The sequence below is a fragment of the Pongo pygmaeus genome, chromosome 1 (genome assembly GCF_028885625.2).
Source record: "Pongo pygmaeus isolate AG05252 chromosome 1, NHGRI_mPonPyg2-v2.0_pri, whole genome shotgun sequence".
Lineage (NCBI taxonomy): Eukaryota > Metazoa > Chordata > Mammalia > Primates > Hominidae > Pongo > Pongo pygmaeus.
In genome coordinates this window covers 213,555,536-213,576,420 of record NC_072373.2, presented here as the reverse complement: position 1 = coordinate 213,576,420, position 20,885 = coordinate 213,555,536, and the positions used below count along the sequence as shown (strand labels likewise).

The window sequence follows — 20,885 nt, the reverse complement described above, 5'->3', positions numbered from 1 at the left end:
TGTTTTGAGAACGTGGACCTAGCCTCACAGGGTGGGGTGGTTACAGGCCAGGCTGGGGTTCCTGGGCAGGGAGGCACAGGTCTCATCTGAGCCCTTATCACTGGCTGTGTTTTGCCATTGGCAGCGGCAGTGGGTCTGGGGGCCCAGTGGGTATGGCGGCATCTTGCTGGTGAACTGTGACCGTGATGATCCGAGCTGTGGTGTCCAGGACAACTGTGACCAGCACGTGCGCTGCCTGCAAGGTGAGGCTGGGGCAGCCTGAGTCCCTGGGTGTCCAGGGTCACTGCTCAGTTACCCCATGGAAGTTCCAACCCACAGGCAGGACTCTGAGGCCAGAGTCCAGGGGAGAGCGCTAGCCTCCAGACATACCTCGATGCTCCTCAAAACCCATCTCAGGCTGGCAGCTGCCCCTCCCTCGTGTCTCTAGTGCCAGCGAGCACTCACATGCCAGGGCAGAAGCTCTGGAAATGAGCCACCTCGCCATTCTCTTCCTCCAGGGGAGCAGAGGATGCTAGCATTGTATGAGCACCTACTGTGTGCCAGGCCTTTTCCCCAAATTCTCATTGAATCATCCAAGTGGGACAGTATCATCACCCCAATTTAGAGATGAGGATGCTGAGACTCAGAAGCCAGGAGACTCCCTGAAGACTGTGTCTGATCCGGGGCCTCCCCTCTCAACCCCAAATCTGGGCCTCCTCCTTCAGCACCTCTGGCCTGCATTTCTGTGACCCCCTACCTCTTGCTAAGTCCATCTGTCCTGAATTCCAGCCCCATGGAGAATGAGCTGCAATATTACGGGGTGTGCTAGGTGCTGTCCACGGGAGATGCCCATGGCTGCCTTCTGAAGTGGGCACCATTGGAGATGGGGATGCTGGGGCTCCGGAAAGGAGGGGCTTGTCCAGGGTCACAGGGAGTGATGCTGGGATGGAGACCAGAACCCTTACCTGCACGATGCCCACATAGCCTTACCCTCCTTGCTTCTCTGGAGCATCTGTTGTGTGTCAGACACCAGCTGGCTATGCCACACTTCATGTTTCTCTGGGCAATAGAGGAAACATGAGTCCAGGAGAGCATAGATGTCTTTGTGGTTTGTTCTTGATGGCTTCCAGAGTTTTCACAAAGCTAGGGCTGGGAGACCCAGGTCTTGATACCCACTGACCTGGGGAGGGAGCCGGGCAACAGAGGAAGGGGCCAGGGGCCAGGACTCCCTTGAGTCACTACCACTCTGGCTTCACAGACCTGGAAGACATGTCTGTCATGATCCTGCGGGTGCAGGGCCCTGCAGCCCTCTTTGATGACCACAAACTTGTCCTCCACACCTCCAGCTATGATGCCAAACGGGCACAGGTCTTCCACATCTGCGGTGAGTTTGTGCCACTCCCCCTTGCCATCTGTGCCCTGTTGCCAGGTTGCCTGCCAGGGAACCTCGTGTTCCTGCCTTGGGCCATAGGCAGGTCCTGCTCACACTCCAGGAGATGCCCTAGTGGGTGGCAGGTCACAGTAAGAACAGTCAGAAGTAGGGGCTTTGGGGCTTTGGAACTGATGAACTGGTGCCCCCAGCACAACACCTGGCCTGAGGTCATTTTATTGGATGAATGACCTTTTCAAATACATTTTAAGCATGTGTAGAAATTCTTATCAAAAATTTCAAACATACACAAAAAGCAGTGCTATGAATCCCCATGTGCCTGTCACTCAGATTAAACAATTATCACTGTTTTGTCTGTCTCGCTGAAGTTTTGTAAAACCAACCCCAAACACCATAGATTTCGCCCAATTAATTCAGTTTGTATTCCCCCCAAATATAGATGGCTGTTGTTTTACATAGTCTGCCAAAATCACAAGAAATACAAGTAAAAATCTAAATGCCTTTGAGAAACTAAAAATGTATACAAGAAATAAGATGCTTTTTTTTTTTTTTTTTGGACACAGAGTCTCGCTCTGTTGCTCAGGCTGGAGTGCAGTGGCGCGACCTCGGCTCACTGCAACCTCCACCTCCCGGGTTCTGGCAGTTCTCCTGCCTCAGCCTCCCAAGTAGTTGTGACTACAGGCATGTGCCACCACACCCAGCTAATTTTTTGTATTTTTAGTAGAGACAGGGTTTCATTGTCTTAGCCAGGATGGTCTCAATCTCCTGACCTTGTGATCTGCCCGCCTCGGCCTCCCAAAGTGCTGGGATTATAGAAGTGAGCCACCGTGCCTGGCCGCTTATTTTTTAAATAATCAGACAATATGGAAGTATAGAAAATGAAACCTGAGAGTTCTCTACCCCTGTCTGTAAATCTTACTTTTATTTTATTATTATTATCATTATTTTTTTGAGTCAAGGTCTTGCTCTGTTGCCCAGGCTGGAGTGCAGTGGCATGATCTCAGCTCACTGCAGCCTCCACCTTTCAGGCTCAAGCAATCCTTCCACCTTAGCCTCACGAGTAGCTGGGACTACAGGCATGTACCACCACACGCTGCTAATCTTTTTTTTTTTTTTGTAAAGACAGGGTTTCACCATGCTGCCTAGGCTGGTCATGAACTCCTGGGCTCAAGCAATCCACCCACTTTGGCCTCTCAAAGTACTAGGATTATAGGCGTGAGACGCCGCACCTGGCCTGAATCTGATTGTCACTGTTAACGAGTTGGGATGTGCGCTTCCCAACTTTATTCTACACATTCTCCAGCGTGTGTCCATATGCTGCGTTCCAATCGGCTTCTTTCATTAAGTAATAATCCCACACATCTTTCCTGGTATTTATTGAGCTCTACTTCCTTCTTTTCCACTGCTGTATAATATTCCCAAGTATAGAGGTGCTGTGACTTACACAGTTCTCTGAACATCATAGTGGTTTGCAGTGTTTTGATTTTATAACAATGCAGGTTGCTTGAGGTCAGGGGCTTTGTTCAAGTCCAGAACTGTGCCCCATGGGTGCACTGCAGTTGCACAGTAAATATTTGATGAATTAATGAATATCGAGCACTCTTATACAGAAATATTATGTGAATTTGTACCTTTTATTGTTTGTTTGTCATTGTTGTTTTGTTTTTTGTTGTTTTTGTTGTTGTTGTTGTTTTTTTTTTTGAGATGGAGTCTTGCTCTGTGCCCAGGCTGGAGTGCAGTGGTGTGATCTTGGCTCCCTGCAACCTCCACCTCCCGGGTTCAAGCGATCCTCCTGCCTAAGCCTCCTGAGTAGCTGGGATTACAGGTGTGCACCACCACCGCCCGGCTAATTTTTGTGTTTATAGTAGAGACAGGGTTTCACCATGTTAGCCAGGTGGGTCTTGAACTCCTAACTTCAGGTGATCCACCGCCCTCGGCCTCCCAAAGTGCTGTGATTACAGGCATGAGCCACCATGCCCAGCCTGTAGATGTATTTTTGTAGGAAAGATACCTAGTAGTGGAATTGCTGGGCTCGGGGTAAACATTACTTTGTTGGATGCTGCCAAATTGTGCTCCAAAAAGACATGAGTGCCAGTCTTAGAAAGGAAGACCCTTTCCCCCAGCTGTGCCCCCACTGTGTATTACCTGTCCTCTCCTTTGCCAGTGGAGGTGAAAGGAGGGAGTTGTTGGAGGACTTGGAATTTTTGGTGAGGCTGCAGGTTTCTTCCTGTCCCTCATACTCACGCTCCCTGGGCCCACAGGGAGTCACAGCCACCCCTTCCCTCCCCTTCCAGGTCCTGAGGATGCGTGTGAGGCCTATAGGCATGTGCTGGGCCAAGATAAGGTGTCCTACGAGGTACCCTGCTTCCATGGGGATGAGGAGCGCTTCTTCGTGGAAGGCCTGTCCTTCCCTGATGCCAGCTTCACAGGACTCATCTCCTTCCATGTCACTCTGCTGGACGACTCCAACGAGGTGGGGACAGAGGGGGTTCAAGAGGGGCTCCACTTGGGACCAGCCTGGGCAGCATGGCAAAACCCCATCTCTACAAAAAAAAAAAAAAAATTAGCGAAGTATAGTGGTGTACACCTATGGTCCCAGTTACTTGGGAGGCTGAGGTGGGAGGATCACCTGAACCCCAGGGAGGCTGAGGTTGCAGTGAGCCATGATCACCCCACTGTGCTCCACAGCCTGGACAACAAAGTAAGACCCTGTCTCCAAAAAAATAATAATAATAAAGGGCGGTGGGGAGGGCTCCATTCCTGGTAAGTCTACCAGGCATCACTGGTGTGAAAGACCCCAGACTTCTTGACCACCCGTCTGGTTCGTTTCCACCTTGCAGAGAAGCAAAGGGGCTTTCTTATGGACCACAGTGGTGGACTCAGAGTCCCCCCAGGCCTCTGGACTCCAAGTCCAGTGCTCTTTCTCCCCTGGTCTGCCCCTGCAGGATTTCTCGGCATCCCCTATCTTCACTGACACCGTGGTGTTCCGAGTGGCACCCTGGATCATGACGCCCAGCACCCTGCCGCCCCTAGAGGTGTATGTGTGCCGGTGAGTCTTGGGGCAGTAGGTGGTCCCTCTGGCCCCCAGGCCCCGGCTCCATCCTGAGCCCCTCTTCCCTGGGCTTGTCCGTAGTGTGAGGAACAACACGTGTTTTGTGGATGCGGTGGCAGAGCTGGCCAGGAAGGCCGGCTGCAAGCTGACCATCTGCCCACAGGCCGAGAACCGCAACGACCGCTGGATCCAGGTAACCACAGCCGCTGGGCAGGGCCCAGCAAGGACGCCATCCTGGAGGGAGAGGCCTTCATCTGGGGGCCACTGAGAAACATCCAGGAGGACCTGGGTGCTCCCCAGGGAACTTGCTGCCCTTTCTAATGTGAGACCTAGAGGCTTCTCTCCAGAACTTTCTGGAGACCCAGACACACGCTGATCCTGGATTCAACACCCATTCACCCACCGGATCTGGGCTAGGCACTAGGCTAGGCCCACGGGGGTGGCACAGGTGTGAGACACACACTCCCTGCCCTCAACAGCTGAGACCAGTGGTTCTCATCAAGAGGTGATGTGTCCCCAGGAGACGTTTTGCAGTATCTGCAGACAGTGCGCAGGACAAGCCCCCACAATAACATATCATCCAGTCCCACGCCTCAGTAGTGTGGAGGCTGAGAAACCCTGTTGTGCGGAATGCTTGCTACAAAAATACCTGCTCCTACCATCCAGGGTATAGCTGGGGCAACATGGTGAAACCTGTCTCTGCAAAAAAGTTAAAAAACTAGCAGGTCATGGTGGCGTGTGTCTATAGTCCCAGCTACTCTGGAGGCTGAGGTCAGAGGATCACCTGAGTTTAGGAAGGTCAAGGCTGCAGAGAACTGTGATTGTGCTGGTGCACTCCAGCCTCAGCAACAACAACAAAAAAAAAGAGAGAGAGAGAAAAAGAAATATCTAGGGTGTAGAGGCTGTACCAGCAAAGCACCAGTAGGGTTTAGGGGATGCAGCATCACCTCTGCCCAGGGAATCAGTGAAGACCTCCAGGACGGAGAGCATCTGAGCTGGACCAGATTTGGCAGATGGGGGCACATGACTTCTACCATTTATGCTGCATTTTCTGCAGGCCAGGCATAGCATCATTTCGTCTTCTTGATAACCCCCTGTAAGTCCCCCATAATTCAGGAGCTCTTAGGGGAGCATGACTAGCCACCGAGCTGGTAAAGGCAGTGCTGGGACTCAGGCTGCCAAGCACCAGGCTGTACAGGGTGGTGGTCCTGGCAGAGACTGAGCATGCGCAAAACCCAGGGGTGGGAGCAGGAGAGAGAACCTTGTGTGTTCTCCTCTGTCAGGGCACTGGTTCTGAGAAAGGCAAGGGTTGAGGTGGGAGACCTTGAATTCCAAGTTAAGGAGCTTTCCTCTTGGCTGGAGGTCAGTCCAGTGAGAGGGTTTGGGGCAGGACTCTGGGGCAAGATGGGCTAGGTTTAGAGCCTGGCTGTGCCACCAACTAACTAGCTGTGAGCTTTGGGACAAATATTTTTTAATTTTTATTTCTTTATTTTCTTAATTAATATATTTTGAATTTATTTTTCTTTTTGGAGACAGTGACTCTCTGTCACCCTGGCTGGAGTGCCATGGCGTGATCACAGCTCACTGGCAACCTGGAACTCCTGGGTTCAAGTGATCCTCCTGCCTCAGTCTCCTGAGTAGCTGAGACCACAGGTGCAGCCACCAGGCTCAGCTAATTTTTTGTAGAGATGGGGTCTTGCCATGTTGCCCAGGGTTGTCTCAAACTCCTGGCCTCAAGCAATCCTCCCGCCTCACCCTCCCCAAGTGCTGGGATTATAGGTGTGAGCCACCACGCCCGGACTGGATAAATAATTAGACCTCTTAGTTCCTCATTTTCCTCATCTGTCACATGGGATAATTATGGTGCCCACGCCTAGGCATGTCATGAGGATGAATGGAGTTAATGTTTATAAAGAGTTTAGGGCAGGACCTGGACGTGAAGTTCATTCACACGGGGCCATCTTTTCCTCCAGAACCAGAGGGGTCAGGACTGACCTGGGCACATTTATGGATCCAACTCAGGCCACTGTGAGGGCTTCTCTGTGTCCACCTGCCCTGGCCCAGTACTCACAGGGACACCCCCAAGGTCGTGTCCATGTTCTCGTTCACCTCCGGCCTCTGTCTTGCTGTGTGACCTTGGACAAGTGCACCCCCTCTTTGAGCCTCCAGCCCCTCCTCCAGTCAGTAGGCACCCTGACCTCGGTCCTCTCCGCCTCCAAGCACAAAACATGCTTGGGACAGGGGACTTGGTGAGCAGTCTGCCCCACAGGGCTCAGAGCAGAGCCAGCAGGGGCAGCTGTTGACTGTCACAGCTGTGCATCTCTCACCTCTCCTTACTTGCAGGATGAGATGGAGCTGGGCTACGTTCAGGCACCACACAAGACCCTCCCGGTGGTCTTTGACTCCCCAAGGAATGGGGAGCTGCAGGATTTCCCTTACAAAAGAATCCTGGTGAGTGGTCCCCAGCCGCAGACCACCCCTGAGAGCTGAGAGGCCTTACCCCAAGGGCCACACCGGGGTGCGAGGTACACAGGGCAGCAGTGAGAACCGTGCTCTTTAGGGATGAGGGTATGGTTGCCAGATAAAATGCAGGAGATGCCCAGTCAAATGTGAATTTCAGACAAGCAACAGGTTAACTTTTTGGTGTAAGTATGTCCCAAATATTGCATGGGATATACTTAATACTAAAAAAAGTTGCTGTTTATCTAAAATTCAAAGTTAATTGGGCATCCTGTAGTTTTATTTACTAAATCTGGCAGCCCTAAATAGGGGAGGCAGAATGGTGCACCTGTTCAGAACACAAGCTTTAGAGTCAGAACAACCCTGCTCCATTACTTACATGCTGTGTGATGTTGCGTGAGTTACTACCGCTCTCTGAGCCTCAGTTTCCTCATCAGTAAAAATGGCATTTTGGCCCTGGCCTCACAGGTGTTTGTGAAGCATCTCATCATCACAGTACCTGCATGGAGGGAGTGTGTGTGGCACACCACTGTTAGCTGGTATCATTATTTTAATAAAAAGGATAACAGGGAAGGTGATGGTTGCTAACCAGGACCTCTTGAGAAAACAAGAGTGACTTGCTTGGTGCCGTAAAGAACAGGAGACCCCTCCAGCCCCCTCACTGATCACACAGATGCTAGGAGCTCTCTCCTGACCCTTGATGTTGTTGAAGTTGCTTCTGAGAGATAGCCCTGGGGAGGTCTCCCCTTCTCTAGAATTCAAAGACAGAGGCCCAGAGGGCCATCAGCAGCCTCTTGGTTCCCACAACTGGCCACTTGAGCTGCTACTTGCCCTTGGGCTGAACTTGGCAGGGAGGCTGTGTAGGTAAGGGGGGGGTGGTGGGGTGGCCATAGCCTCAGGCTCCATGTCCGATGGGGCGTGCAGGAGCAACCAGCGCGCCCCCTGCTGTCTTGCCGTGATAAGGCAGCAGGCCAGAGAGTCCGAGCACTTCCCAACTTTGCCTGCTATGCGTGCATGAAATATTGGCTGGGTCAGATCCCCCACCCACCGCCAATGACTCTGTATTTCCATCTGAAGAATGGATGGCCTTTCCCACCCTGTCTTGAAGGAGCTCAGAGCCCAGGAAGTTGGTTCAGGCTCTTCCTGGTACCCTCCACCCCCGCCTGACTTGGTTTCCCTCTCCAGGGTCCAGATTTTGGTTACGTGACTCGGGAACCACACGACAGGTCTGTGAGTGGCCTGGACTCCTTTGGGAACCTGGAGGTCAGCCCCCCAGTGGTGGCCAATGGGAAAGAGTACCCCCTGGGGAGGATCCTCATTGGGGGCAACCTGCCTGGGTGAGAGAGAGACAGGGAATGGAGTTCCTGGGGTAGAGGCTGAGGGTTGGGGGTGGTGATGATGGTGGAGCAGGGGCCATTCCACTCCTTGAAGACAGCCAGAAGCAAGGAGTGATGAAATTATACTCCCGGATATGGTGGGGTTGGTGGGTGTTCACCAGACACAGTCCACACTTACCTCGGGGACTCTGAAACCAGAGACAGCAGAGACCTAAGAGATCATTCAGTCCAACACTTTCATTTTACAAGTGGGCCCAGAGAGGGTGAGTCACATGAAAGCAAAGTTATAACTAGACTCGGGTTTTCTAATTCTGAAAATAAATACATGATACTAGTAACAGTCAATTAATAGTAACAGAAGAAGACCGGGCATGGTGGTTCATGCCTGTAATCCCAGCACTTTGGGAGGCCAAGGCAGGTGGATCACGAGGTCAGGAGATCGAGACCATCCTGGCTAACACGGTGAAACTCCGTCTCTACTAAAAAAAAAAAAAAAAAAAAATTAGCCAGGCGTGGTAGCGGGCGCCTGTAGTCCCAGCTACTCGGGAGGCTGAGGCAGGAGAATGGCGTGAACACAGGAGGTGGAGCTTGCAGTGAGCTGAGATCATGCCACTGCACTCCAGCCTGGGCGACAGAGCGAGACTCCGTCTCAAAAAAAAAAAAAAAAAAGTAACAGAGAAAAAGTTTCCATTCCCAACAGTCCTGGGAGAAAATGCATTTAGGTCAAAGCTTGTTCATACTACCATGTAAATGACTAATATGAGATCTTTTCCTGAGAGCAAGAGAAGTGAGGTACAAGACATGCTAAGTGAAATGACAATAACATACAGAGAGACTAACAAATGATGTGTTGTTCAGTAGTGACACAGGGGTGCTGATGGAAAAGGAATCCTATCATATTGGTTACTTGCTGTGGACTAGACCAAGACATTGAGCTAACCAAATGCAACAAAGCTGTTAGAACAGATTTGGGATCAAATAATGAATGAATCCAGAGTCAAGCTTTGGAAGGGACTACTGCCCTCAAATACATAATCCCATTGAAAGAGGAAGCTGGACCATGCCCTTAGATACATTTTCCTAAAAATTGAACATGGGGGTGAAATCTGTCTCTTGGAGAATAAGAACCTGGTGTGAAGGTGGTTCTGAAGATTTTCCTGGATGGTGGGACCTGGTAGGTCATTGCCCTGGTGTGACTGACCTGTCTTGAATCTGCCTCATGCAGAACTCACCCTGAGTGGAATTCTAAAATATACATATCTGGCTGGGTACGGTGGCTCATCCCTGTAATCCCAGCACTTTGGGAGGCTGAGGCGGGCAGATCACTTGAGGTCAGGAGTTCGAGACCAGCCTGGCCAACATGGTGAAACCCCATCTCTAGTAAAAATACAGAAAAATTAGCCTGGCCTGGTGGTGCACACCTATAATTCCAGTTGCTTGGGAGGCTGAGGCAGGAGAATCCCTTGAACCTGGGAGGCAGAAGTTGCAATGAGACAAGATCACGCCACTGCACTCCAGCCTGAGTGACAGAGTGAGATTCCACCTCAAAAATAAATAAGTAAATAAATAAGTATACAAAATGAAATATACATATTTATTACCTTTCTTGTTTATAAAAGTAATGCATGTTTTTTGTTTTTTAAAAATCAGATATTGCAGGAATGCTAAACTCTTGTCATTTTATTTCTGCATGGGGTCTTTTTAGTTAAGCAACTTTTTTTTAACCTCGTGGGTCCCAGGTCAAGTGGCCGCAGGGTCACCCAGGTGGTGCGGGACTTCCTCCATGCCCAGAAGGTGCAGCCCCCCGTGGAGCTCTTTGTGGACTGGTTGACCGTGGGCCACGTGGATGAGTTTCTGAGCTTTGTCCCTGCCCCTGATGGGAAGGTAAGAACTTCGTGCGTGACATGTCTTTCCCTGGCATCTGGGGCAAGAACTGAGCTCCAGGGCGCCACTCCAAGGCAGGAGGCTCAGCCGAATCTGTTCTCTGCACACAGGGCTTCCGGATGCTCCTGGCCAGCCCTGGGGCCTGCTTCAAGCTCTTCCAGGAAAAGCAGAAGTGTGGCCACGGGAGGGCCCTCCTGTTCCAGGAGGTTGTTGGTGGGTAACAGTGCCGTGTCCCTCCTTGCGGCTTGCCTGCCTCTCACCCAAATTAAGACACATTATGGCTTGAGGGGGGAGGGCAAGTTTTAAAGCAGGGGTGTGTCCCCAAATTGAGGGCTTCTCACTCCTGCCCCTGCACACCTTGCTTCACCAGATACCACTGCCCATGGCTGGAGCCGAGCTGAGGCGGGGAGCAGGGTGATAGAAGGTGGACATGGACTGAGCGGGGACATAGTGGCTTCCCAGGGAGGTGACCAGTGCAGTCACGCCGTGGAGCTTTAATGTTCTGCAGTCACTATCCTGAAATCTCCCTTTTTTTGTTTTCTTTTTGAGATGGAGTTTCACTCTTGTTGCCCAGGCTGGAGTGCAATGGCGTGATCTGTGCTCACCGCAATCTCCGCCTCCTGAGTTCAAGCGATTCTCCTGCCTCAGCCTCCTGAGTAGCTGGGATTATAGGCATGCGCCACCATGCCTGGCTAATTTTGTGTTTTTAGTAGAGACGGGGGTTTCTCCATGTTGGTCAGGCTGGTCTCAAACTCCTGACCTCAGGTTATCAGCCCGCCTCGGCCTCTCAAAGTGCAAGGATTACAGGCGTGAGCCACCGCACCTGGCTGCTCTGAAATCTTAATTCTGTTTTGTGAGGTCTGATGGATCAATGGAGCATCTATGGGGCTTGGAGCCTCTGCTCAGGCACAGTCCTGTCTCCCAGCCTCCCTGCCTCCCTGGCACAGATTCTCTGCTGCCTATTCCTGTGCTCCCTGGAGCCCCAGTGCAAGGCCTCCCCATCTCTGTGACTGTCCTGAGATGCTGCAGCACTCTGCCCCCAGCAGGAGCCTGGGCATGGGGAGGGTTGGGGTTGGGCACATGTGCCACTCAGCATCTTCATGGCATCAGTCATCTCTGCCCTGCAAGGGCATTTGGTGGGCAACTTGAGAGGTGTAAGTGTCTCACTCAGCCTTGCTCAGGTACCCAGCACATACCCAGAGGCCACAATACTCTGGAGGTTGCCCATTTGCCTTGGCTTGGGGTGGCAGGCCTGTGGGAAGGAGAGATGCCAGGATGGACCTGCCAGCCCCATTCCAGGGCACAGCATGTGGGTCTCATAGCAGAGGCATGCCCAGGCACAGCACCCTGGGAGCTAGGCCTCCGCTGTGAGGCCCACAGGCTGGGCCCTGACACCAGCAAGGGTCTGTCCAGCCCCATTCAAGTCCCCGGCAAAGTGCAATGTGAAATAGCAAATAAAAACCATCCTGACAAGTCAGGAGAGAGACTCGGGGAGAAAGAAACAACTTTATACTGTAGCACCTTTAATGGTACTCTTTTCTCTGCTCTTTAAACAAGGAGCTAGCATTTTCTTTTTTTCTTTTTTTGAGACAGGGTCTATCAGCCAGGCTGGAGTGCAGTGACATGATCTCAGCTCACTGCAGCCTCAACCTCCCAGACTTAAGCGAGTCTCCCACCGCAGCCTTGCAAGTAGCTGGGACCACAGGCATGCACCACCACGCCTGGCTAATTTTTTGTATTTTTTGTAGAGATGGAGTCTCACCATGTTGCCCAGGCTGGTCTTGAACTCCTGAGCTCAAGTGATCTGTCTGTCTTGGCCTCCCAAAGTGCGGGATTACAGGTGTGAACCACTGTGTCTGGCCAGGGCCCACTTTTTTTTGTTTTGTTTTGTTTTTTGTGGGTTTTTTTTGTACTGGAGGAATTTTGAGAGAGAGAGCTGGCTGGACTGGAGTCATCTGGCAAGCTTGCTGGAAGGGTTCTCAAATTCACTCCCTTTCCAGCCCCACCGAGACTGCATGAATCCCAGAGGATCCTCCCTTTCTCGGTGACCCCAGAGGTCACAGAGCAAAGACCCTTTGGCACACAGGATCATAGATTTTCTTGGTCCCATGGCCTCAGGGAAGGCAGATAGCATCCTGGACCAAACACAGCTCAGAGAGAAAAAAAGCTCCTGTAGAATTTAGACGCCCCCAAGTTTAATAACTTCCAAAGTCCCCTTGCTCTCTGTTTGCTAGCGTTAACTTCTTCCAACACAACCCTGGAGCCCTAGCAATAAAATGGAAGAGAAATAGTCTTTCTTGACCCTGTTGCTCCCAAAGGGACCCTGACTAGACTCCGGTGAACCTAGAGTAAGTCTTAGAAATCCTTAAATCCAAATTAGGTACCAGGCAGGGAGAAATGCCACCTTCATCTTTCCTGAGAGAACCATGTTTATGGTGAGCAAGACCCAGGAATGGGTTGAGCAGAGTTATTCCAACCTGCCCAGCTGGGAGGGAGTGTGGGAGAATTCACAGATGGCAGGTCACAAGCAGCCACCCCACCCTCAAGGGCTGACACTCAGGCAGTGACTGTGGCGATTAATTACACAGACACAGAGGCCAGAGCACTTATTAGGCACCTCAGTGCGCCAGGCCTCACGCTGTGTGCATCACACGTGTTATCTCATTTGATCTCACAAGAGCCTGTGGGATGACTCTCACCCACCTTTATTCCCAAGAATGTGAGGCTCAGAGAGGGGACATCACTGGCCCAGAGGCCTCAGCAAGATTGCAGTGGAGCTGGGACTGGACCCCAGCTGCCTGCCTTAAACTGGGGTGAAGCGGGTGTTGGACCTGCAGATGGGTCAGGGGAGCCCTCTCCTTTCCCTTGGTCAAGGCTTGAGGCCCTATGTGAGTCCTGGGCTTGGGTTTGAATCACAAGCCCCCACATATCCTACCTGTGTGACCTTGGGCAAGTCTTCTGACCTCTCTAAGCCTCAGTTTTCTCATCTGTAAAGTGGGGATCATAATGCATACCTTGTGGGGGTCACCGTGAGGGTTAAATGAGATGCTGAACCTGGGCACTCCCCTTGGGGCCTGCTCATGGTAAGTGCTTACTAAGTGGCAGCCATGAGGATTGTGTGCCATTGACTCTAGCCTCCCCTTCCCTGTCCAGTCTCATCTGCGTGGGCACACCATCAGGCTGAGAAAATCTGGACCCCTGGGAGGTCCCCATTTCATGCAGTCACCTCCTGAAGGGCAGGATTGGGGCTGGATGGTGTCCGAATCCCAGGACTGGCTGGTTCGCTGCTCAGTGAACCTATAAAACCTGACTGATGGTGGGTAGGTGGGCAGCAACTGACCCAGCTCCCCGCTAAGCCAAAGCAAGAGGATTCCTCATCCAGTGCCCTCAGGCAGTTGTAAATTTCCAGTGAAAGGCATTACCACTTCCAGTGAACTCAAATAAAGGTCTAAGTTCATTCCACTATGGCAACCAGACCCTCCCACTCCTTATACCCCAAGATGTGCACAGTGGCCAAGGCAAGCTCAGACAGGTGGTACCCACCCAAGGCCCGGGAAAGTCAGAGGCTGCTGACTCGGCAAGACCAGTAGCTGTGAACTTGGCTCCTGCCTGTCTGCTTCCCTAAGCAGGTGGTCCTCATGTTGGTGCTGTCCCTGTCCTTCCCTTTCATCTCTCTCCTTCACAGATGATGAGCAGGTCCAGACCATCTCCATCAACCAGGCGCTCTCCAATAAAGACCTCATCAACTACAATAAGTTTGTGCAGGTACAAGGGCTGTGGTGTACCTGTGGGCTGTGATTTGGGAGTAGGCGGGGCTGGAGGCAAGGATGGGATACAGACATCTGAGGCTCACCGTTCATGAAAGCTCAGGTTAGAACAGGCCCAGACAGAGGGGCCCCAACACCCTGCTTTGACCCAGGAGAAGTGAGGGGAGCGAGGCATGTGCATGGGAGGAAGACAGGCCTTTCAGGCAGAGCGGACAGCACAGGAAATGGCCCTGAGATGGAATGAACAGGCCTGGAATTTTAGGACAAGCCAGGAGGCTGATGAGGAGCAAGAAGAGGCCAGGTCACATCACGTGAGTCCTCGTAGGGCATCGCTAGAACTTTGGCTATGACTCTGAGTGAGATTCGAGGCCACTAGGGGATTTGAGCAGAGGAGAGGCCAGTCCGACTTATGCTTTAAAAGATCTCTTGGCCAGGCACGGTGGCTCATGCCTGTAATCTCAGCACTTCGGGAGGCCGAGGCAGGTGAATCACAAGGTCAGGAGTTCAAGACCAGCCAGTTCGAGACCAGCCTGACCAACATGGCGAAACCCCTTCTTTACTAAAACTACAAAAATTAGTCGGGTGTGGTGGCATGCGCCTGTGATCCTAGCTACTCGGGAGGTTAAGGCAGGAGAATTGCTTGAACCTGGGAGGCAGAGGCTGCAGTGAGCCAAGATTGCACCACTGCACTCCAGCCTGGGCGACAGAGCAAGACTCCATCTCAGAAAAAAAAAATCTCTCTGTTGCTGTGTTGAAAACATATTAATATTCTGTGGAGGTAAGGGGTGACAGTAGATTCCAGCAGGAAACACACGGCACCTGGAGCTGGATAACTGCAGAAGAGGTTGATAAAGGGGATATTTACAAAGGTACAGGCAGGCTCAAGGAAACTAGCAAGGGACTGTGCAGTATCCCAGGCTAGGATGAGCGGGAAGTGTTACCACCCCTACACCTGAAGGAATGAGGGAAGGGAACTGTTCCTGGAACCTGGAGAGGCCACCAGGATAAGAGGCTGCGAGACAGGAGATATGACAGTCAACCCACAGTGACCTGGAGGGAGGGAGCTGCAGGGACAAACACCTCAGCTGTATTCTCCTCCTTCTTTGCCCCCATTGGCTGAGCCCAATCAGGAGCCAGAGGGCACTGGAGTCTTTGATTCCTAGGGATCAGCCTACCTGTGCACAGAGCAGAGATGGGTGTACAGTGTTCCCGAAGGGCAAACAGAATTTCCCACACAGGGACCGCATGAGTCAAAATCCTCCAAGAATGTCAAGATGGGGTTAAACATGTCAGGGTTTTATTAGTGAAAATGCCTGTGTGAGGAAATAGAGCGGGAGCCAGAGAAGACTGCGAGAACCTGAGTGAAAGAGAGAAGGAAGGTGGGGTGCACGCACCCTGTACTGTATACAGCCTGGGGAACTTTCAGCAAAGCCATGGGGGATCCTACTAGCCACAGTCGGTCACTAGAGGAGTCCCTCGTCTCTCAGAAATGGGTCTGCCTGAGTGCACCGTCACCCTCAGCCATTGGCTAGGAGCAGCCGGTGAGAGGTGTGACCTCAAACCCAGGAAGGGCTTCAGAGCCGGGCAGCAAGCACCCTTGGTCAGTTACACTCCCAGGTTGGAGGTGTCCAAGAGGAGTTATCATGGCTGCCACATGGGGCAAGGGCAGAGACCCCATAGGAAGCCATCGCAGTCCACCAGGCTGGAGTGGGTGGCCTTCAGACCAGGTGGGAAGGGGGCAGATTGGGAACAGATGGCAAAGGTAGTGCCCACAGGACTTGCTGATGGATTGGATATGGAGGAGGGGACAGGAGACATCAAGAATAATAGCAAGCCTTGTGGCCCTAACAGCTGGGTGAACAGCGGTGACATGTACTAAGCTGAAGAACCCTGGGGGAAGAGCAGGGTAGTGGGGTAGAAATTAAGCGTTTCTCTTTGGACGCATCGTGTTTGATGAGCCTGTTAGACACCCAGGTGAAGATGCTAAGTAGGCAGCTACGCTCACATGTCTGAGTTTAGGAAAGAGATGGGCTTTACAAAGAGGTTGGGATTAGCCGGGCGTGGTGCTGGGTGCCTGTAATCCCAGCTACTCAGGAGGCTGAGGCAGGAGAATCACTTGAGCCAAGGAGGCAAAGGTTGCAGTGAGCCAAGATTGCACCACTGCACTCCAGCCTGGGTGACAGAGTGAGACGCTGTCTTAAAAAACAAACAAAGAGATTGGGAGATGCACATTTGGGAACTGTCACTGTGTAGAGAGGTTTTAAACCATGAGACAGGCCGGGAGCTGTGGCACATGCCTGTAATCCTAGCACTTTAGGAGGCTGAGGTGGGCAGATCACCTGAGGTCAGGAGTTGGAGACCAACCTGGCCAATGTGGTGAAACCCCGTCTCTACTAAAAATACAAAAATTAGCTGGGTGTGTTATGGTGGGCACCTGTAATCCCAGCTACTTGGGAGTCTGAGGCAGGAGAATCGCTTGAACCCTGGAGGCAGAGGTTGCAGTGAGCCAAGATCACACCACTGCACTCCAGCCTGGGAGACAGAGCAAGACTCCATCTCAAAATAAACACAACAACAACAACAACAAAAACCATGAGACAGAATGAGATCCTCTAAGGCATGAGGGATTTGAAGAAGAGGGTCAAGGACGGAGCACTCTAAAACACTCATTTTTAACCTTACTTATGGGGTAGGACTGTGAGGGGGTGGACACGGGATAGGTATATTTTGACAAAGGGGCATGAAGATAAGGTCTGTGTGGACAATTGGCCTATGGGCACTTGGGTATCCTGCCTCTCCTCAACCAGACATGATGCCTTGGGTGCCCCCAAAACACACTGGCAAGGTGTCCCCAACTCTGTCCCTCCCCTGCCCCAAGAGCTGCATCGACTGGAACCGTGAGGTACTGAAGCGGGAGCTGGGCCTGGCAGAGTGTGACATCATTGACATCCCACAGCTCTTCAAGACCGAGAGGAGAAAAGCAATGGCCTTCTTCCCTGACTTGGTGAGGCCACCACCCATGACTCCTTTGTCAAATCAGGCTGCAAACCTCTAAGCTCGAGAGAGGAAAAATGTTTGGTCACAGTCATATTTAGGACTGTGGTGGCCAGTGGGGGTGGCAGGGAGAATCAGGGGTCCTATGGTGCACCTCAGAAGGGCTTCTAGCTGGCTGACCACCATGGTCTCTGTGGAATGCTTGCTGGCCAAGCTCTGGCCCAAGGGACATCAGGGAAGGGGTCCACTTGACATTTGTGGAGTGAATGAATGATTGCATGAGGTCACGTGTGCAAAGCAAATGACATCAGCTAGGAACCAGGATGTTCATTATGCTCTCTTCCTCCCAGCTTGTGGCCCTTCATCCATCCCACATGTATTTAGGGTGTCCTGTGGCAGATGCAGAGATGATTAAGAATGCCCCCTGCTCTCAAGGGACTTTCAGTCTAATCTGTTGAGAGGGAAACTCTTCCCCTCTCTGAAGACATGTCCCAGTGATCTATTTTGTAGGATAAGGCGATTTGGCAGTTTGGAGGTGAGACAAAGCACTTCCAGCCTAAGAGGTAGAACTGGAGATCCAGGAAGTCTTCATGGAAGAAGTGGCTTTTGACTGAGCCTTGAGGGCTTTGCCTCTGATGCTTCTAAATCTTTTTTTTTTTTTTTTTTTTTTTTTTTTTTGAGACGGAGTCTCACTCTGTTGCCCAGGCTGGAGTGCAGTGGCGCAATCTCGCTCACTGCAACCTCCGCCTCCAGGGTTCAAGCGATTCTCCTGCCTCAGCCTCCTGAGTAGCTGGGATTACAGGCATGCACCACCACGCCCGACTAATTTCTGTATTTTTAATAGAGACGGAGTTTCGCCATGTTGGCCAGGCTGGTGTTGAACTCCTGACATCCAGTGATCCACCCACCTCGGCCTCCCAAAGTGCTAGGATTACAGGCGGGAGCCACCGTGCCCGGCCTGCTTCTAAATCTTGAGCTTGCATTTGAAACACCTGGACAGGTGGGGCCCCCACCCCGGTGGTCCTGATTCAGCAGGTCTAAGGCAGGGCCCAAGGCACTGCTGCCCCGCTAACAAGTGCCCAGGTGGTGCTGATGCTGCCTTTTAGAGGAACACAGTTTGAGTAGCACTGCTACAGGTCACCCAGCTCCCCTCTCCACTCCTCCCCACCTCATCTCCTAAAAGAACTCAATTTGCCCATTGTCAGAGCCTTGTGGGGAACCTGTCCACACCACCATTGCTTCATGCCCCCCTTTTTCCTTCCTCTTTTCAGGCAACATTTTGCCCTCCGCTTGCAAAGCCTCTTTTCACTCCCCTTCCTTCCTGTTCGAGGCTATGTTGTAATTATATGTGTGCCCCAAGAAGTTTGTGCAATGATTCAGGTTCTTGTGTCCACAAGAGACAGAGTCCTACTCAAGCCAGCTTCAGCCAGAGGGAGTCTTAATATAAGGACATCAGAAACCTGAGGGCAGGATAGCTGCAGCAGAGACTGGAACCCTCTCTGTTTCTGGGTCTACATCATTCATTCTCTCTCTTTCTCTCACCCTCTCCACCTCCTACTTCCTCTCCCTCTTCTTCCAGCTTGGCTTCCTTTGCTTCTCTCTTCCTGGGGACAAAGATGAGTATGGCCATGCACAGAGACACTGACACGGGCAGAGACCAACTAGACGCTCCCATTGTCAGTTTCAAATTCCTGGGAGAGGGACTCTGATTGGTCCATCTTGGACCAGCTGTCCTCTCTGGCCCAATCAGTTATGGCCTAGAAGGTTGGGCTTCTGTAGCACAAACATGGCAGCTGCCACAAACCACAATTCCAAATTCACATTAGGGCAGTTTCCAGAGAACGTTGCCAGAGTGAGTTCTGTAGATGCTCCCAAAGGCACCTGGCTAACAGGTTCTTCCCAGCCCCTTTAGCCAGTTACCCTCTCATTGCACAGGAAAGGGTGAGTAGCTATTGACAAGGCTGCCTAAAACACAAACCTAGGTCCTGCAGGTAGAGTAGAGGTGTGGGGTGGGAGCCCAGTGATGAAGTGCTGCCTCCCCTTTGGACTGCAGGTGAACATGCTGGTGCTGGGGAAGCACCTGGGCATCCCCAAGCCCTTTGGGCCCATCATCAACGGCCGCTGCTGCCTGGAGGAGAAGGTGCGGTCCCTGCTGGAGCCGCTGGGCCTCCACTGCACCTTCATTGATGACTTCACTCCATACCACATGCTGCATGGGGAGGTGCACTGTGGCACCAATGTGCGCAGAAAGCCCTTCTCTTTCAAGTGGTGGAACATGGTGCCCTGAGACAGCTCCCACCCACCATCCTGTCCCCCTGGGGCGGGCATTGGCCCACGTGGTGGAGACAGAGACAGGCCCCTGAACGATAAGCACCAAGAGACCTCAAGGCTCCAGATGGAACACTGAGGGTGACCGTCCCTCTCAGAAGCCTTTTCCCTGGAAGTGTCCATGCCTCACCTGCAACCCATGTGGTTCTCAGACTTGAATCTTCTTGGCCCCCCAAAAAGAAGGACCTCATTTCTTATAGCCTCTCCTGTGTCTCAACACAACCCATGGAGATGTCCCCTTCTCACTCTGAAATCATCCATTTGGGGACAAATCCACATTGGGGTCTAGGAACATCCACGTATCTCATCAGCCATCTTGTCCTGTGCATCCTAACAGAGGAAGGACCCATGATTCTGCTTTGGTCCAATTGCTTCCTCTCTGCAGAGGAACAACCCTAAAACCAGACCACTCCACACAGGACAGGCAGGAGAGATTCTTCCTAAAGCCTCCCCCATAAAAAGGGAGCCGTGGATCCACTTAGATCAGGGCGGAACCATCTTTCACCCTGCCAAGCTCCTGCCCAGATGTTGACCCTCACCCAGCGTGAGCTGTCACATAGTAGGAGCTTCTAGATGCGTGTGGAAGCAATGAGAGTTGTCCTTTAGCCTTATAAACTCCCCATCATCTGACATGCAGAAATCCAGCTTTGTCCAGAATCCTCCTGGAATTTCTTGGAGATGAAAGTATCTGGGGGATTGTTGGGTATTGGGGAGACTGGGTACAAGGGTGAAAAGTAGCTCCCATAATACACATGGTTGACTATGGTGATCCACCTTGTGAGGGTTAATATTAGGTGTCTGGAGAAGGATGCTTCATTGGCCCTGGGACTTCTCTCTGCAGGAGGAGAGACCCCTGCCTCTCCTCTGGGTTGGTCTCAGGCTCTCTGTTGGCCTTTGGTCAGTGTTTCCACGTCCTGCTCTGCTGCAGGAGAGGGGGCTAAGGGGCTGGATCCACCAAGGCAGCTCACAGCGGGAAAACTCTGGGAATGAACCACTGAATTCAGGGGATGGGGGTGGGGGGCGGTTCTCGAGATGTGTGCCAGCTACACGTGTGTTCTGTATGGGTCCAGCTGCGTTTCCATCACTGGCTAATAAATCAACAGAAACACAAATGGCTTGGCTCTCATGTTGACCCTTCTTTGAACTTAGAATGAGACAGCAAAGAGAGAGGACTTTCTTGCAGCTGAAGCATTTGCTTTCTTGACCCCCAAGAATTTGGGGCTGACATTCCAAATCTTGACAAGACTGAGATTGCCTTGTCTTGGCCAGAGGATGGGTTAGGGCTGCCATGGACACTTGTGATGATATAGACACATAAAAGCAAGCCTGGGGGTAAAATGCCAGGCTACCAGGACAAGTGAACATGGCAGGGCTAGGGACAGGGCCGTGGCCGGAGGTTGCACTGTGGAAGGAGGGGCAATGGGGAGCATGTGGAGGCCTTTTGCGTGTCCTTAGCAGCATCCTCCTTCCGCCTGCAAGAGGCTGCAGGAAGCCTTACTTCAGAGTACTTGGGCACTGTCCCTCTGCCCTCCACCCTCCCAGCCACCTTATTCTCCCTCAAGGTGCAAAACACAGAAACACACTCAAGCTCACCCCGGGCTAGGTGGCTAGAGCTGTGTGGGTTTCTCCAGTGCTGCCTCCTTGCCATGGCTTACTTAGGTTCTCTGAACAGATTCCCGGTGTCCCCTCACATG

General features: G+C 52.0%; 1 protein-coding gene across 1 annotated transcript in view; it reads left to right on the top strand.

Annotated features, from left to right (window-relative positions):
- PADI3 (peptidyl arginine deiminase 3) overlaps positions 1-20,303 on the top strand; it is a 38,315-nt gene extending 18,012 nt beyond the window's left edge. Inside the window, exons 5-16 of the mRNA XM_054496571.1 lie at positions 125-242; positions 1,238-1,363; positions 3,664-3,842; positions 4,315-4,418; positions 4,503-4,614; positions 6,765-6,872; positions 8,067-8,218; positions 9,958-10,102; positions 10,213-10,315; positions 13,788-13,867; positions 16,748-16,873; positions 18,917-20,303. Coding sequence (XP_054352546.1) covers positions 125-242; positions 1,238-1,363; positions 3,664-3,842; positions 4,315-4,418; positions 4,503-4,614; positions 6,765-6,872; positions 8,067-8,218; positions 9,958-10,102; positions 10,213-10,315; positions 13,788-13,867; positions 16,748-16,873; positions 18,917-19,150 — 1,587 coding nt within the window. The 3' untranslated portion in view covers positions 19,151-20,303. The remainder of the gene's footprint in view (positions 1-124; positions 243-1,237; positions 1,364-3,663; positions 3,843-4,314; positions 4,419-4,502; positions 4,615-6,764; positions 6,873-8,066; positions 8,219-9,957; positions 10,103-10,212; positions 10,316-13,787; positions 13,868-16,747; positions 16,874-18,916) is intronic.
- The last annotated feature ends 582 nt before the right edge of the window (positions 20,304-20,885 follow it).